Below are 18,301 nucleotides of genomic sequence, written 5' to 3' on the forward strand. Positions count from 1 at the left end.
ACAAGAGATGCAAAACCCCATAATAAGAGATGAAAAGTACATAAATACTATAAAGAGGATTAGGAAAAGTCCATTAAAGACGAACGTCACACAAAAGAAGCAACAAAAAAAAAGCAAATAAAGTCGGAAATGTCAGCTTGATGCAAATGTTACACAATTGAACATAAAATCACGTGGCCTCTAAAGAGGGGACAAAATATTAATACATACAATCGATGCAAACTAAAAAAAAACACAGATCATCACACCTTTTCGACTGAGTTTTGAAGACTTTAATTTTGAAAGTGCCAGCAAGCAGGCTTCCGGTGTCTTTTTTAGACCCACATGACAGTGTTCCTGTGGTCCTCAGCTCAACTGAGATGCGCGCGGACGTGAGGAGGAGGGGAGATGAGGAGAGAGGGATGGGATCACTGCGCACTGCGCATGCGCCGATCTGACAGGCCTGCTGTAATCCCCTTTGTCACAAATAACAAGAGGAGACAATATGCTGTAATTAAGTAATACTATCCGCGTAATTACAGCTTTCCCACCCGAGTCACGGTTTGTACGTGTAACACCTGGAAATAAAAACAGGGCACATAGTTCATGTTTCAAGAATAACATTTCAACTAAAACAGAAGGAATCCTTTTTTATTGTGATCTCCAGATTACTGATTTCTATCCAAAACCATAAACAAATAAACTCAGAGATAAATAAAATATGCATTTCTGGTCCAAATTTCACCAGACAAGATCAATAACTATGGAAGAATTATATAACATTTTCATTAATTCACTCTGTCTTTATTCAGAGTAGAGCCACGACGGACCGAGTGTACTGCAGCCATCCATTCATCTTCTATCCAATCAAGAGTCACAGGGGTCTGGAGCTAATCTGGAAAGGTCACCAGTCCATCACAGGGTAAACACAATGAGAAAGACAATCATACACACATTCACAATTTAGAAAAGCGAAGTTGTATGTTTCGGAGAACAGGGAGGAAACCAATTCACACTCAGGGAGAACATGCAAAGTTAAAAGAGACTCCCAAATCCAATCTGGACTCGAGCCAAGGACTTACATGTGACAAGGAAGCAACTCAAACAGGTCTGAACACAAGATTCACACCAAGACCAGTTTGAATCAATCATACAATAGTGACAAATAAACATATGCTGAAAGTTTTTGAATGAATTGGCATCATTAGGGCTGTAAAGCTGCTGTGAGTAAATTTATATGAACGTAATCAGTCAGATTGCAAAATTACCACATCCATCACACCCAGGTTTGACGCAAGTCACATTTAAACTAGTATCAGAATAATTTGTTATGAAAGTGAAGGACACAGATTGTACCGGTTTTATTGAGTGGATGTGCAAGATTAAAATGAAAAATTAACAATTAACAAGTTGCAGGACTATTAAATGTCCTGCAACAGGAAGACGTCTTTAAAAGTACAAGTGAACCTTATTACTAGAATTGTTTGAAATGTATGAAAACGTGTGACTGATTTGGAGACTAATAACATTATTTAACTGGCTGAACACGTTTTGTCTATAATTTATTATTTTACTTACCGTTGTTTAGATTCGGTTCAAACACAACGAGGCACAATTTTGATTTATTTACTAAAACCTTTGCATCTATTCATGCAATTTTGATTGCATCAGTTTTGTGAATTAAGTTGAAGTAATGGAGTACAAATGCAAAGAAGCATGGAATAATCCCCAAAGTAGAGGGAAATTAAAACAGTACAGACTTACTGCTCAGAAAAAGAGAACAAATAGAGCTGGAATTAGAGATGAAATATTCATGTAAAGGTGATCGATTCATTTAGACTTGGTGCTTCATTTCTACATTAACTTGTTGGAGTTCTGGCACCATCTACTGTTGAGACACGACTCTTTAACTGCGCAGGGATGCTTAGTTTTGGTTCATGCTATAGTAATGCCATTTCATCTTTTTTCCTCCCCATCTAATCAAGACCATTGAGTCTTCCTCACTTGTTTAATAAATGCTAATTAATTGCTATACATATATTAGTTCACTTATTTATAATATGTCACTATCGTGGGAAAACTCACTACTTTTCTGACTTGCAAACTTTCAAACCAGGTACATTAAAACAAATGTCATTGCAGTTCATCTGTTGACACAAGAATATGTGTGAATGAAGAGAGGAGAGAGGAGGGTTGCCTTCAAAAACTATTACCAATACAATATAGTAATAATCTTAAGAAAGATTATTACCAACATGCAATGAAAACGCTGAGCGAGTATTTAGAGATCACACAGATTAGAGTTTTCTTCATCTGAGACTCATCAGTGCAGGACCAATGAGTATATTCTTATTGCCCTTTGACTTACCTTTTGAACACACAGTACACCGTCTGTGATGTGACCAATGAACAGCCTGCATTTGGTTTTATAATAAGGTGCCGTTTATTTAATCATTTCATATTTCACATCTCATGGTACACTCTCTTATAGCTTCAAGCTGTAGTATTTACCAGGTGTAATACTGACCTCTTCCTCCACTCTCGGGCTTCCTGCTGCCAGCATGAGCAGAGCTCCCAGCCCCACTCCGGTGCCACCTCTATCCCTCAGTGCTTTTCGAAGAGGGGAGTCTGATTCAGGAAAAGAGCAACACGCTAATCACCCCCACACCGTGATGTTTACTGAGGGGAAGAGGCTTGACGGGGTCCTGAGTCGGCTCTACGCTGCTGCCTGGTTCAGTCCTGCAATCTTGTGAAGTGCTTATCTGGTTGTTGTTGGGGTTTTTTTCCCCCTACACTTTGAATGTCCGGATTAAGTGTTTGATCACTTTAACCGTGACTGCAGAGAGTCGCGACGGCGTCAGGGAGCCCGTGCCATAAACCAGCGAGCTGGGATAGAGCAGCGTCGCCTCTGACAGGAGAGGGCAGCGTTTTGTTCAGTGTTCAGATGGTCTGGATTTGACACGGATTATAACTGGACTGCAAGATATTGTGAGTTCCTCAGCTTTTCCTGTCAGCATGCCATAAGGACTTGTGCAAGCAGTGAGCAGGAGTGTTGCCGTGGCTGCCCAGATGACACATCATGGCATCAAAAAAAAAAAAAAATGGACCATTCAACAATTAAACAGCCTCATCTGGACAGCAAAAGAAACTCCTTTTAACTAAAAACAGTTATGACCACTTGGTGCAGACTCCCACTGCGTCTTTTTTTTTTCTTTGTACAACTTTAAGGCAGGAAGTTCCAGTTTCTTCTTCTTCTTCTTCTTTTTTTTTTTAAAAACAGGTCTCAGTCTTAAATTCATGCCTCCCTGCACAAGAATTGATCTTTTTTTTTGTTTTCTTTTTTAAATAGAGGATGGGGAGCCTGGAAGTATTCTAGTGTCCATCAGGCCTGATCCACTGAAACCAAAGTCAACACCAGTCGTCCTAATGTGCTGTGCTATGCCATGTAGATGAAGGTGTTTATATCCGTCTCGTCCCGCTTTATGTACTTGTGGTCTATCAGCCACTCGATCTGCTCCTTGATCATCTTTTTCTGTGGTAAAAACATGTTCTTTAGGATCTCCACCAGCTCCGTCTGCAGCTGGGCATTGTTGATGCGCTTCCTCATCTTCATTATCTGGATTATGGCCTCCTGGGTGTGGGAAAAGAAGGGGAGTGTGGGTAAAAACAACTCCAAAAACATGCGTCAACAAGAGCATTGTGGAACCAGATGAATTGCACTGCAGCCCGAATGTTTACGCAAAGCAAAGCAAACATATCTGTTGAATCTCTGCGATGGGAAAGCATTTATTCACAGCGGGTAGGGTTATGTAAGAGTGGAGGCAGCTGCTGCATCTGCAGCTGCATGCTGGGAGCTCCTCCCCGTACCTGTGTTCTTAGTATCCTGAGCTGGACGATGCCCTCGTTCTCCTCTTCCCTCATTCGCTCCGTGGTGAGCTGCAGCCGACCAATCAGGTTGATCTTCCCCCTTTTCTGAACCTTTGAGTTTTTTCTGCAAAGTCAAATTTCACAAAGCAAATTTCAAATCACTCAAATACACCTTTACCTAAATCTACGTGTAGCATTTTGTTTGCGATGCTGTCCCATGCAGACGAGTGAAGCTGGAGTCTAATTATAAGCACTTACTCCATTTTATCATAAATGAAGCTGAGTCATTGTAAGATCAATATAAATGTTTTTGGGTTTTTTTAAACTATGGCTCATGTAAATCTTTTCTACAAGACTCCACGGAAGCTTTCCAAAATGTTTTCACAGGCGTGTTAAAAAAAACAAAAAACAGAACATATTAAGCTACCACTTGTTTCAAAAGATCTATCACGAATGAAATTTGGTTGACAAATGAAAAACATACATCTGGTTACGCTCAGCCTTTAAACTGGGACAATATATGTGAATATGTAAAAAATGAAGTTGACGTGCAGTATCGTGGCAGGAAATCACAGGTTGGGTGGCCAAAGCTGCTTACATAAGAGAAAACTCCTGGTTGACGTAGAATAACGTTCCTTCTGCAAAGTCTTTGGGTGAAGAGACCACCGGGTCGTATGACAACACCTGTCTCTTGAGTTTGGGGAACGCCACCAGTGACTGAAAAGATAAGATGGTTTCACATGAAATCAGACCCGGCAAACACATCTCCAACATCTGATTCATAAAGATATACACTCAAACACGCATGATAAGAATCTCATGTTCGTGGCTTTTAATTCTGTCATTTACCCAGAGAGTGCGCCGCAGCTCCGCGTCGGGCAACTCGGTGGCCAACTTGAGGTTTTCAAAGCTGATCCGCTCTCTCGGCCTCTGGTTCCAGGCAAACAGCACAGCTAGCTGGAAGGTGGTCACTTCCAGGTCGTACTGACCCACTTCATTTTTGAAGGTTATCTGGAGAAAAGAATAAAATGCCTTTTAGGGTTAGTTTCTTTACGAGAGTGTGCTGTATGTAGAAGTTCCTGTTTCAAACACATATGGACACAAATCGTAAGGAAATATTCAAAGGTTTTCCTGTGCACATTAAATGGACTCACAATGCCATTGGACATGAGATGATGCCAGTGAAGCTTCCTGCCACTGTGGTTCTTCTTATAGAAGTCTTCTACCTCAGGTATCAAGTCCTCCAGTTCTGTGGGGAGAGAGACGAAAACCTTCTCGCTGCTCCTCGACCATGCTCCGGCATTCAGGATCTTTATGTTGACAGAGTCGGCTGCAGAGGGAATATACACACACAAATGTCTCAGTTTACACTGAGCTCACCTGAAACTGGTAATAAATTACAGCTTTGAAAGAGGCGAGATAGACATACATTTCACTTCCCTGAAAATCAGTAGTAGCCTGAAAGCTCCACTTACAGAGGCAAAATTCACTAAATAGTTTGACTTTTTGTTTATTTGATATCGAAACATGTGATGAAAAGATCATTCCTACTCCTGCATCTGCACAGAAATGATCGAGCAGGATTTGTTAGGATTAATTTTGGATGAAGACAATTTATGTAGATTTACAGCCAAATCCAAAATGATCTTCCAGTTAAACAATACTTTTGCATTCGTTCCCCTGAGACGAGGAGGACTTTACCTGGTAACGCCAGCTTGTTGTGTTTATGCATTTCTTTGAAAGACTGGTTGAGGTCCTCTGACACTTTGATGTCTTGAAACATCCGAGCGAGCTTGTTGACGTAGTCAGCCGGCATTCCTACTTCCTGTTACAATGAAAAGCATCACAGACTGACATTAATATGGTTTGTATCATGAAAGGAAAAAAAAAAAAAGACAAACTTGGACAGATGAGACAATATATTGTAAATATATTGATTTTATTGACAGTGTATATGGTATATTAAATATATATATATTTTTTAAATTGGAGATGAAATAACAGCAGACACAAAACCATTCGTCCAGTCCGTACCCTGAGCCACTCCACCATGTTCTCCTCAATCTCGCTGTCGGCCGAGATGTCGAGGATGAGCCGACGGGTCAGGTGGGCTTTGTGGTAACGCATGAAGACGTCTTTGTTCTGGACGTACTTCAGAACTAAAAGCTGCAAGCAGCATAGAAAGGTAATTATCAGCAGCTTTCAAGAATGTTGAGCCACTCTTTTGTTGATTCCAAATAGAGCACCAACAGCGTAAAGAAAACACATCTACCAAAATCAGTTTGTTTCTGGTAAAATAGAAATATAGAAATAGAAAATATGTTAAAATACTGAACAAATCCAAACTGCCTGCATGTGTTTTCAATTAAAACAAGTCAAGAAATTAAATGAAAATGTATTTTCTGTTTCCGTCTCTGTAAATAACGCCATTAAACATCTGCTAATTGTACTATTACAGTTCTATTTAACAAAGTAAAACCTACAATAGAAGAATGAGCAGCCTGAAAACAGAGATGAAGACGTCACATGGTTATAATACATATTGCAACACTGCTATAGTACATTAGCAATAACATGATGTGTCCATTATTGATGTTAGATGTTGAGGATAACCTCAATACATTTGCTTTTTATCTTAGTTTATTTAGTGTATTTAATAAAAACATCACAGTAAATCCGAGATGCACATTACTGTGACTTATAAAGAAAAGCAGTCTGCTTGTTTTCTATTGAAGTGATTAAAAAAATAAAAGCCAATTATACATGTTTGTGTCACTTTCTAAGCCTTTCTAAGAGGCTACACTAAATGACAAAAATGAAAAATGTAAAATATATATTAATTAAGAACAATGCATGATTGCATACTCACCACTTCCTTGAGCTTGGCCTCAATCTCTTCAGAGGTGAGCTTCTTGCTTAGCGGCGTCTTCCTCAGCAGCATGTCGCAGTAGTTGGCGAGCAGCTCTGGACACTTGGACTCTGGCTGAGTTTTCAATCCGACCCTGGAGTTTCAAAATGACGAGTGCAAGTCAGACACGGCTGTAATGATCAATTACAGCAAAAACTGAAATTGGTCCCAGCAGCTTGTCTTACCCTTTCTGTTTCATAGGAAGCTCTAACTTAAATATAGTAGCGTCATTCACAACTGCTTTATACGCCTGTGAGGGGAAATTTAAGAACAGGTGAGAACAAGTTTCGGTGGGTCACATTTAACATTTTGGCACTGATGGTTGCGCTAATGAAGCCAAGCTCACTTTGTCTCTCGCTGTGAGAAAGCGTGGGTCGTCCTGAAATGCCTCTTTTACCAGGCGGCTGAAGCGGTTGAACAAGGTGAGCAGCTGCTCCACATATTTCTCCGAGTCCTGCAACAAAAGAACAGAAGGTGCGACCACTCAATGTGATATCAGTTCGTAATCAAAGAGTCTTTGAATGAATATGAAATGAAAGTATTCCGTCTTCCACATCACGTTAACTAAATGAGGGTAGAAGGGCGCCTGAGTCGATATGTGTGTTGGACACTCACAGAGGTGATCGTCTCTGCTGAGGCCACCATGTCGGCAAGCCCGGCACTCATGATGTGCTCCTCCAGGTCCTTCAGCATGGGCTCGATGCCGCTGGGAACTTTGTCCATCAGAGAGAACATCAGATGCAGCTCTGTGACGGAGGGAAACGCAGCATTGAGATTTTCTAAATTAACGTATTAAATATTAGCCTGTCCTCAGCTTGTGTAACAACGCAGCTGCCAAATGAAACCCTACTTTTAAACCCATTACATGGGATGCACCTGATCCATTTGGTGGATCAGACTGCATGACCAAGCAAACACACACGCACACGCACACGCACACGCACACACACACACACACACACACACACACACACACACACACACACACACACACACACACACGCAAAACAAAAGCGATGGGCAACAGCCTCAAATGCGAGCAGAAATCTAAATCATAAATTACATTTTCAACCTAAATGTTCTCAATTAAATTTTAAGAAACGTACATGATACAAATAGTATGCATAGACTTGACAAATAGCAAATATGGGAGTATTACAGCACAGAGAAATGGCAGTCCTCAGTTCTTTCTCGTAATAAACAAATGGGATTGAGAGCAGGAGAAGCTGCTTAGTTGAAATAAACTCATAATTTGAGCAGACAAAGCCTTGGCAGCAGCATCAAAGTGTTTTTCTTTCATTTCATGAAAAAAGGCTCAGTAGAAAAAAACCTTGTGACTGGAGCTTGATTCAACACCGCGGCACCAACCTTCCCTTCATTCTCCCCGACAAACTCACTGGCTTCATTGACAAAAATTTCCACTGGGAAAACCCTGTTATATCTTCCAGTCACTCCTTGATATCTTCAACACAAATCACATTCTAGCAGCTTCATCTGAAGCGTGTACTACCTCTGGTTTCTGCTGGAATTGCCTGCAGCAGACTTTAAATTTGAGTTAATCCATTCTGATCTCCTTTTGAAAATGTTATCCAATAAAAAGCACACGTTTTATTCATTTGCTTTTTAGCATGTATCGCAGTATGTATTGCAACTATTATTCAATTGCAGGAATATTGTTGATGTTCTGCAGTTGTCCAACCTGTTCTTACAATTCTCTTTATTTCCTTACAGGTTTTTCTAATTCTCATGCTGCCTGAAGGCAATGTCATCACTTCCTTCTATGAACAGCTTGTGTCCTTCCTCCTCTCATAGACTTTTAACACCAGTATGTCCCTTGATTTCAAACCATTATTCAATTTACAAATATAAATCTAAAGCATTTATCTCTATATTATAAGTGTAAGCCAAATCCATGTAAAAAGAAGCAGCCAAATAGATACTTATTAGGATAACATTGTATTATCAGGAGCTGCAGGTGGCAACAATGCATCCAAAAATATAAGCTATCATGTATTCAGATGAGATGATTCAGGGAAGAACCATCACTTTTTAGACACCTCGCAGCATTGCAAACACCTTTGAAAGGGCTAAATTGCTTCCACATGCTGTGTAATAACACTGCTGCAGCTCCAATTGCTGTCCTTTTAACCTCACTCTGTGCCTTTGTCCCTCTGCTCTCCCCTCTGTTAAAACCTCGGACAGAGCTTGATTTCTGAGGAACGAGTGCGGCTCTCCTCACTCCAGTGAGGCAGCGTTTTACACACATGTATGTTCTACGGTGAGTCTTGGTCTGGGTTATTTCCTGGTGCAAACCTGAGCTGGTTGAGCCTTTGGTGGGAGCTGTCCGGCCGTACTCGCTCTCAGTCTCATTTCGTTTGATCATGCCTGGGCACTCGGCTAAGATGGTCTCCTTGAATGACGTTACGAGTGCATTGACGCAGCACTCCATTAACTGTACAGATGAACAGAGAGAAATGAAGAGGTAGAAATACACAATAGGTGGAAAATTATGATTATTAGTCATTAAAATAATGTTTTTTTAACATCATTTTCATTTAGCATATTTTTTGATGTTCATGACTTATGAACTGAAATAATGAATAACTGAAACATTTCAAGCATTTTTTTTTTGTTTCATTATGTGTAATGAATCAAACATATATACAAGTTTCAGAGAGAAACAACTACATTAGTTTCAGATTGTTAAGATCTGCCAGGTGTATACAGTACGTTTAGCCTAGCTTAGCATGAAGGCTGAAAGTTGCACTAACAAGCCGATGTCATGTTGACCGTTTCATTTGTACAAAGAAATAGTCAAAATGGTGAACACATTTCCTAAATAGAAAACAAAAACAAGTTATTACTTTTGTGACAGAAAAAAAGAGAAGACATATTTATGTTTTCAGTGTGGAAATACACTACTCACAAAACGTTGGGCGTATTCACCTTTCAGGTGAGATTTCAGGATGAACCTAAAATGCATTATAACCTTTCGAAAGAGAACTTAATGTAACCTTCTTCAAAGACCTCCTCACCATGCTATTCACATTTTGATATTATGAGAACAAGACACATTTAGATTTAAAAATGTATTAATGGGATAACTGCTCTATAAAATACAAAGCACTGCACTTTAAGACTCACAGCTTGTACAGAGTTACAGTCGCGTCTCGTCTCCAGATATCGCAGCGCACGTTTCTCCTCTTCCCGCAGCTTCGAGTCAGCCTGGTGAAATAATGGATCCTTCAAAGTTAGCTCACACACCAAAAAAACCCTCCCAAGAAACAAATAATCATAGAGAAAGATAGAAATGATATAATTATACTATTGGGCATGAGGACGAGCAAGGGTACATGTTTCCGCTGTGGGAATCAAACCTGCAAACTTACGATCCCACATCCGGTTCTCTAGCCTCGAGGCCACCAGCTGCCCCAACTATATGTATTTATTCAAATGACACTTATTAACAGTAGTTTCCCTCGCTAGGAATTGACAACACTGATTTAAATGGCCTTCACTGTCTATTGAAGGAGATGTATTGGTTTTTTTTGTGCATTGTCCTGATTTCCAGTTAAGAATGATAATAAGAAGCATATACACATGTGAACAAACTGCAGGTGATGGCGTCCTTTGACAAGGTCACGAGAAAGACAAAATACCAAAATCCAACCTTTTTGTACCCGCGTGTAGAATTGAAGCATCTATGGTGGTGACATTCTTATAAACAGAATAGCATCCAAAACTAAAAATATTGGAACGCATTCAGAAAGCTGCTTGAAACAAACTAAAGTCTAACCGGCAGAGCCTTTTTCCATTCTCCACTGTCATGTGAAAATTTAGGGGGTTTTATAACTGATTTTTTAAATGTATTTTGAGACAAGTATTTCGAAAAGGAGCTGAACCTCTCTGAGGTAATGGAAACAAATCAATATTAACGTTTCAGCAAACTGTGAGTGTTACTCAACAGTGTGCCAAAATTTCTGACCCGTGCTGTGCTTCTGTTCTGCTTGAGTCAGAGAGGTGGTGGTGTAAAAAACAGGCCTCCACAGTCCGGCTGATTGTCTGTTTTCTCTCTTGATTCACCCAACTGGCTTTGTGCCAACATCATCAAAAACAACAAATCAAGTTCTCAGACCTCAAAGTTCTAGTTCAAGTGCAAGAGGGGGTCTATTGGATCTATGTTGATGTCATTTGTGGACATAAAGAAACTAAGTGACCGGATTTCCGGACTCATACGTACATATTTCATGTAGTTTTGGACCCCGTTCTGCTGGAGGTAGGCCGGCGCCTGTGTTCTGTAAAACCGCTCAGTGGAATCCATATACGCCTTCTCAAAGTTGTCCCTGTAGATCTGCAGCTTGTCATCGGGGTTGGAGCACAAGTTCACTATCGATAGAAATACAAAGAAATTACATTTAAAACAAAAAAGAGTGGCTTATTAAACCCATTGATGCACAGAAAACAGCCAAAGAAACTTGATGGACATGGTGCATTCTAATGCAGGACGCAGCCATTAAACTGAGGTAAATTATAAAAGGGAAGCTTCACGGCGAACAATATGAAATGCTGTTTCAGCCATTGAAACCACATCTGGCTGGTACTTAGGGACTTCAGATGTGGCAGGAAAATATGTCATGAAACCGCCATGTTGGTGTACTGATTACATTTTTCCAGTTCTGGTAGACAACTGATTTCTATTCTCAGATTTCTGTTGTTGGCGGTCATAAACATGATCTCCTGCTGGTGTAGCAAAATCCTTCGGCTTTGGCTAGGTTTCCCAGACCTGACATTAATATGATTGATGTGTCGGTAAAACTCGCTCATACATTGTTTGCAACATAACAATTTGCATTAGAAATCCATGAATACCGGCAGTTGCACAAACACTCAAACAAGCCTGTCTTCCACCAATTACTTATTTTCTTCCTCTTCTGATGCTGAAAAACTGAAGCTTCAGAACTGACGCCACATGATGGGTTGATTGCGTTGCAAGAAAAAGCAGGTAGGTATAAGAAATTACTCCTGTGTTAGTAGACGAATTAGAAGACCTGATATTAACAGATAAATGAGTAAAAAAGGTATTTGACAACCTTAATCTTAAAGATTACTTTATGTTGGATTTGATTCATTCCAGTTCTTACTTGTTATACTGTTAGATATTAACCAGTGTGACTGTGTTACTCACCATAAGACTCTCGTACTCCAATAACCAGCTGGGAGTCGAAAGCCTCTCCCAGCCTCTCAGCATGCACAAGCTTCATGGCACTGTCTTGTAGCCTGTTTTTGATGTTGGAGAAGATGGACTCATTCCACGTATCCAGCATGAGCTGCAGCGAACAGAAAAGAAGGACAGAATGTGTACCAATGGTATTATAATGAGCAGTTACACATCTTTGCAATTGAATGAAACTGGTGGCAGTCCAGTTCAACTGCATGTGTCTTTATTCTACGAGAGCAAGCACCAACAATACTGATATACCTGCAAAATGTAAAATGAGTATACTCTCTACTCCTTGGACACTTAACCCACTACAGAGTCACAATCCAAATCATTAAAAGCTTTGAAGAAAAATGTATTATAGATGATGTGTGACCTGTGAATGGCAATACATGTAAATAGCAAAGAAGAGTTGTGGAGCCAGTGTATCTGATACACTGGTAATGAAATGGTTTAATGTTAAGGGTCAACCTAGAAAAACAAGTTAAAAAAAATATATAATAAACCTTGAAGATATGCTATTGTTTGCATTGCATGAATGGTAGAGATTGTGTGAATGTTTTAAACTAACTTGTAGTCATAAGAGTCTGTAATTCACAAAAAGGTAAACATTCTGTAAACTCTTGTTGAAGGTGATATTCGAGTAAATATGAGTAAAAAACATTCATTGTTATTTAATATGAAGTTAAAAATATGACTCGGCTTTATAGATTCATCCACGTCATGGTATTCTCATCTGAAAAGACAATTCGACATTTCACCTCTCATCTGAAAAAAAACTTCATCAGTTCTGAATCCAGGAAAAGCTTTCAGTTGCCTTCTAGGTCTATGTATAGAGACAGTGCAGCAGTTAATACATAAAATGTAAAAAAAAAAAAATCAGTCCTCCCGTTCCTTCTCACCTTGCGCACAATGCTGTCCTCGACATTGGACTTCTTGTTGCTTCCTTGTTTCCCCATCAGAGTGATTTCTAGCTGACAGAAAGGTTTGGGCAAGATGTCACACTGCGTGAAGAACTTCCTCCATTCTACAATGTAGGCTTTCAGCAACGCTGTGTCATCCTGGTGACTCAGCACCCGCTTGGGGAAAAAAAAAAAAAAAAAGGCGAGAAACACAAGACAGAGTCAATTAGCACCTGCACAACTGCTTGGAGAATAGATGAAGGAAAAAAAAAAACTCAAGTGTTGAAACAGCTCAGGGTGAAAAAATAGTTTAACACCAACTGTCATATGGTCACAAAACTTTATTTGTATCACAAGTTATACTGCAATGGCAGCATGGCAGCCTTCGTTATTGGTTAGAGAGTAGGAGTGTGTGCATGTTAAGATGGCTGAAGCTGTAAAAATGCAAAGGAAATTCCATTTATCATTTACCACTTATGGGCAGAACTTTCTTCTTCATATCTTATGTCTCTAATGTTGCCAAAATATGCCGTCAGTCCGTTAGCTCCGTTACTAACTCATTCTCACCTGCAACATTAATATTGCATTCTGCCGTACTAAACTAAGGGAGATTCTGCAGAAATGCATCACAGAAGAGACACTCGAACAATAAAACAGAAAGCTTTTCAACAAGAGGATGTCTGGCCAGTTAACTGTAGTCGCAAGTTTGTGAGACCTTACACGCCACTCAGTGTGTTAATAATGATAATTCAATAATGAGATTGAACTACGTGAAGGGGGAATCTGGGGGAACCTTACCGCTTGTGCTTGTTTAATGAAATCTAAGATGTCCTCTTTAAGGGCCTGGTGGATCTTTGCTGGACCTTTATCATCCCACAGGCAAACAGCATGGACGTCTCTGTGGGTGCACAGAGGAGATGCAGAGTTACGCAATGCCACTGACCACCGGCAGATTAGGGTCAAGGGCCGAGATGACTTCAGGGGAACGTGGTGGAAGAAAACTTACGAAAACAGGTCAAACCACTGCTGCTTTGTGACGGACTCCTGCCGCAGGAGCTTCAATACTATGGGACGCATCAGGTCCCATTTATCCTCGAACTGAAGGGAGCCTTTGTTCTAGAGGTAGGCAACAAAAGATACAATTTAAAGTCTTCAAAGATTGACAGAGTGACAAAGAGTGAAAGATGAGAAATGAAAGTTCAACATCACATATTTCCAGTTCCAAACACAATCTGAAACACTTGAATTAAATGTTCAAGTGAAACACTGTTTTTCTGCAACTCAATATTTCTTTATTGATGTTTTGTCAGGACAATAACTAGTGCTTTGAAAAATATTCGTATGTTATTACTTTGGATATCAGTGATACATTCAAATAACGCTTTGCTTTATGCATAAATTCAGCAAATCAGTTAAATCATACATTTTCTATAGAACTATTCAAGCAGCTTAATAATGATCATACCTTAAGAAATTATTCTATTTAAATAATATATTAAAAAATAAGGCTTAACATCTAGTCTTATTGTGATTTTCCACCAAAATAGAAAATAGCCATTTATGATATGAAATAAACTCAAACATCTGTATTGATGAAGGTGAAAACATAGTAACTGTAGATTTTAGCAGAGAAAGAATAGCTTATGATGAATTAAAAATAATGTGAATCGGACATGTTACTCCTAAAGTCACTTGGTCGCTGATGAATTAAACGACCAGGGTTAAAGTCGGTGGGAATGATGCATATATCACCCCCCAAATGAAAAAAGTTGTTTTTAACGAAGTCTTTGAGTCTCTAAAATACTGGGTTTGAGTGTTATGTAGTGCTCTTGTAATCTCTACTGCCAAATAACTGCGACAATTACAACTTAAATAGTCACTCATCAAGTAGAAGAAGAAATTAATGAGCAGCTATTTGGGGCATTTAAGAAACACTCAAGATTTTTCAAGCTAAACTGCTGTGCAGCATTCTAAAGGGGATGATTTGGCTTGTCATTAGAGGAAGGAGACTGGGTCAATTTTGTTCATAATCGCTCAATTCCATTAAAATGAGATTACACTGAAACTGAATTAGCAAACCTGGCTGACAGGCTGAGGGGTATGCCACAAAATCTTTAGTTTTTTTTTGCAAGGGCACCTAAAGCTAATGTTTTTAGTATTATTGACTTGATCACCATCACATATTTACCTTTGCTCCAGAGCATGTTAACTTCTAGATGTATGAAAGTACTGCCGAGTGGACAATTGCCACTCTCAGAAAATTATGACACTATTCATAGGACATCCTGCAGTCTGATGTGAAAAAGTCAAAAGGGAAAACATTTGTGCACTTTCTTGACTCCTGATACATCAAATAACAGGCCTATAGTCCTGCAGAGTGTATGAACCCCTGACTACTACTTTATGTATTAATATCTGCTGCTCTCATGCTCGTAGCCTTGAGAACATTTGTCTCTATTTGTATCCATTTAACAAAGGAAGCTGCTATTACACTACATAAATGAGAAGTTTTCATGAGGCTAATACAAAAGAAACCAAGGTTGGCAAGCCAGTTCATTGACAAACATTTACTACTTCTCTGCTCTTGTCTTGCTGATAGGGGAAAAACTGTATGACACAATATTGCATTTCAGTTAAAGAGACCTACAGGCAATGGTTATCATCTGATCAGGCCATAGTAATAAAACCTGGACTTATTTTGGATATGTCTATTACCCGACTCAGCTATTTTCATTATCATTACCTGGTCTTTGTTGTGACGCCCACATATGCCTCCATGTACTTCTATTTGTTTTCAGGTCATACAAAGAACTTCATGGTTGTCTCTGAGCTGCATATAATTACAAACCCTAACTTGTTTTCAATGAGAAAAACAAAGCCTGGTAAAGAAATGCTGGGTTGACAAATTAGGTGGCCAACATGCTTCATGAAAGAAGACTTTCGGGTAACAAAGAAATCCTGTTCATGTTTAACCTGTTTAAGATCACACTCCTAATGTATGGCAGCTTGGCTTGTTATAAACGTGACCATTGAAATCAGAGCAGTAATATCTGCTGCTTCTGGAATAAATACGACCATTGTCTTGGTTAATGATGAACACAAGTTTTTAATGGAATTGATACGAAGACACACTCTCAGCACAGACCGTGCAGGCTTCAGCTGTAATGTAAACACAAGCGATTGGACTGCTCGGTCCCTTTCTCTGTGACTGTTATTGAGCTCCAGCCTGTGATTCCTGAGCATCGTCCTTCTTTTTGCGCCCTTCATCCACAACAAGAGGAAGAAACTCATGAGTGCAAAAGCTGTGTGAGGAGCTCAGCTTCGAGGATTAAGCGTATTGAAACGTTTTGCAGTCTTTCGGGAGCCCTCACAGGGGCTGGTCAGCTGCAGACTCCACAGCTTCTCACTGACAGATGACAAGAGATTTGCACGTTCTACAACCACATACTGACACAGACCAATCCAACTATTTGACGTCTCTCCGTTATCCGTCTCCGCTGCTCTCCGACTCCCCTATGTCGGTCTCTACCCGTCACATTTAGCAGTGTTGTGGCTATTCTGTTTAGCCAGCTAAATCACTGATAAGTAGCTAGTGTTAGCCAGATGTAACTTAACTGCTCCCTGCTCGGGTCAGCAGCGACGCCGCGGCCGTGTGCGGGTCCGCCGTACTGTTGGCCGAGGTGAGAGCTAAACGGCGACCCCGCGGCACGCAGGTGACAAGCACCCCGGCGAGCATTAAATGGAAAGAATTGAATTGAAGTGGCTCCTACCTTTAGCAAATTAGACGTCGCCATGTTCCCTCAACTTATCCTCTCGTGAAATCTCGCGCGAACTGCGGGGCGGCTGAAGATTAACCTCATCGCGTCACATCGTCAAACCTCTTTTTCATTTTAAAAGGCGATTGGGACATTTTGTCGTTTAGAACAAAGGTTTTCGTTCACGTTTGTATCTATATTATATTTATGTACGTCTTATTACCTTTGCCAACAAAAATCGTTTTACAAACGTGTCCTTTTCGTTTATGTCGGGCCAATATTAGTTAGCTATCTGTTACTTGTTCTTGTTTTGTTTTGTTTGTTTGCTTTGCTCTGTTATGTTTGTTTGTTTGTGTTTTTATTTTATTATTTCTTTGTTTGTTGTTGTTTCCACATGTTCTAAATAAACTTTTCAAATCAAAATCAAATCAAATGTTTGCATGTCAAGAAACATTCATTCTAGTCAGCCAACTTTTCTCCTTTACACTTTTTATTATTTTCTAAAGGTATCTATTTGGTTACTTATCATAATTTTTATATATTCAAAATCAGGATAAAATAGTCTTTATTGTTATAGTTAAAAACAAAGAAATTGTAAGTGAAATAATCAGATTAAACAGCTCATTACAACTGAAATTAAAAAAGTGCAATAAATCTACGAATTACGAATTTACCTTACTTTATTTATCACACAACGGGGACATTCACAATATACAGCAGCAAGGCAAAATGAGAAAAATATACAATACATTAAAAGAAGCAAAAATACGATACAGTGAAACCTAAAGAAGCAAAATAAAATAAAAAATAAAAAATACCAAAAGAAGCAGAATATACAACATAAGAAAGGCAGCCAAATATGCCATACACGTTGTATGTAAGGTTTTGCTTCCTGAGTTCTGTTGTATCATACAACAGAAATCAGGAAGCAAAACATACAACATTCCAAAACCCAAAAAGCAAAAACATGCAATACACCAGGAAGATAAATATACAATACACTCCAAACAGAAAAGGCAAATATTTCACCATAAACATACCAACAATACACAATGAGCAAAGTGCGCAAAATATGAACGTGTTTTCCTACTCAAGTGTCTTTTGGCATTTTATTGATTTTATTGTGCGAACAAGATAACTTGTTCCCACAGAATATTAGCTTGTACGCACAAAATTTAAAAGAAAGCTAAAAAAGAAAAAAAGAAAAACACATTGAGGGACTTTCGGAATTCAGTAAAAAGGTCAAACAGGTTGTACTCTCATTACAAAATGAAGTCAGTCACGGTTTGCTTAATTTAATAGTTCAAAAGGCATTTATCAATGTTTGGCAAAGTTTAGAGAAAGAAAGATACAGGGGACCTTGAGCACAGATGGTGCAACACACTGACACTACAATAAAACAATATTTGTTCTCCCTCAAGGGCAGTTGATGCTTCGGATTTGGTGAGCTGTTTGTTATCATTCTTTCCTCTGTGTCACAACCTGTGACCAGTTAAATGCTTTCTCACACAAACAAAAAGAGTTATAACCTTCATGTAAGATCAGTGGCGCTTTCATGAAAAGCAAGATCATTTCAACATTGTCTCTTGTTGTCTCTTGTGTTCTTGAGCGAACACAAACATGATCCTATCCCTACTGTTTTTTTGTGTGTGTTTTTTTTTTTAGAAGAGCT

The 18,301-nt window shown here is 39.3% G+C and overlaps 1 protein-coding gene across 3 annotated transcripts; it reads right to left on the reverse strand.

Annotated features, from left to right (window-relative positions):
• Nucleotides 1-328: 328 nt before the first annotated feature.
• cul5b (cullin 5b) lies at nt 329-16,674 on the reverse strand. 3 transcript variants are annotated; one of them, XR_013936905.1, is made up of 20 exons: nt 16,645-16,674; nt 13,881-13,990; nt 13,673-13,772; nt 12,875-13,051; nt 11,940-12,081; nt 10,995-11,140; nt 9,899-9,979; nt 9,068-9,206; nt 7,370-7,500; nt 7,101-7,208; nt 6,940-7,004; nt 6,716-6,848; nt 5,881-6,012; nt 5,548-5,671; nt 5,001-5,176; nt 4,696-4,857; nt 4,445-4,563; nt 3,847-3,970; nt 2,507-3,610; nt 329-455 (listed from the first exon to the last, which is right to left on the reverse strand). XR_013936905.1 is itself a non-coding variant. In XM_080508623.1 (19 exons), exons 1-19 carry the CDS (start codon nt 16,666-16,668, stop codon nt 3,416-3,418), a joined length of 2,388 nt encoding a protein of 795 aa, XP_080364749.1. In that variant the 5' UTR covers nt 16,669-16,674; the 3' UTR covers nt 2,449-3,415. The 3 variants fall into 3 exon arrangements, 1 of the variants encoding a protein (XP_080364749.1); XR_013936906.1 differs by having other exon boundaries at nt 438-557; XM_080508623.1 differs by lacking the exon at nt 329-455 and having other exon boundaries at nt 2,449-3,610.
• Between the last annotated feature and the right edge of the window lie 1,627 nt (nt 16,675-18,301).

Source organism: Blennius ocellaris, assembly GCF_963422515.1.
Source record: "Blennius ocellaris genome assembly, chromosome: 14".
NCBI classification, from domain to species: Eukaryota; Metazoa; Chordata; class Actinopteri; order Blenniiformes; family Blenniidae; genus Blennius; species Blennius ocellaris.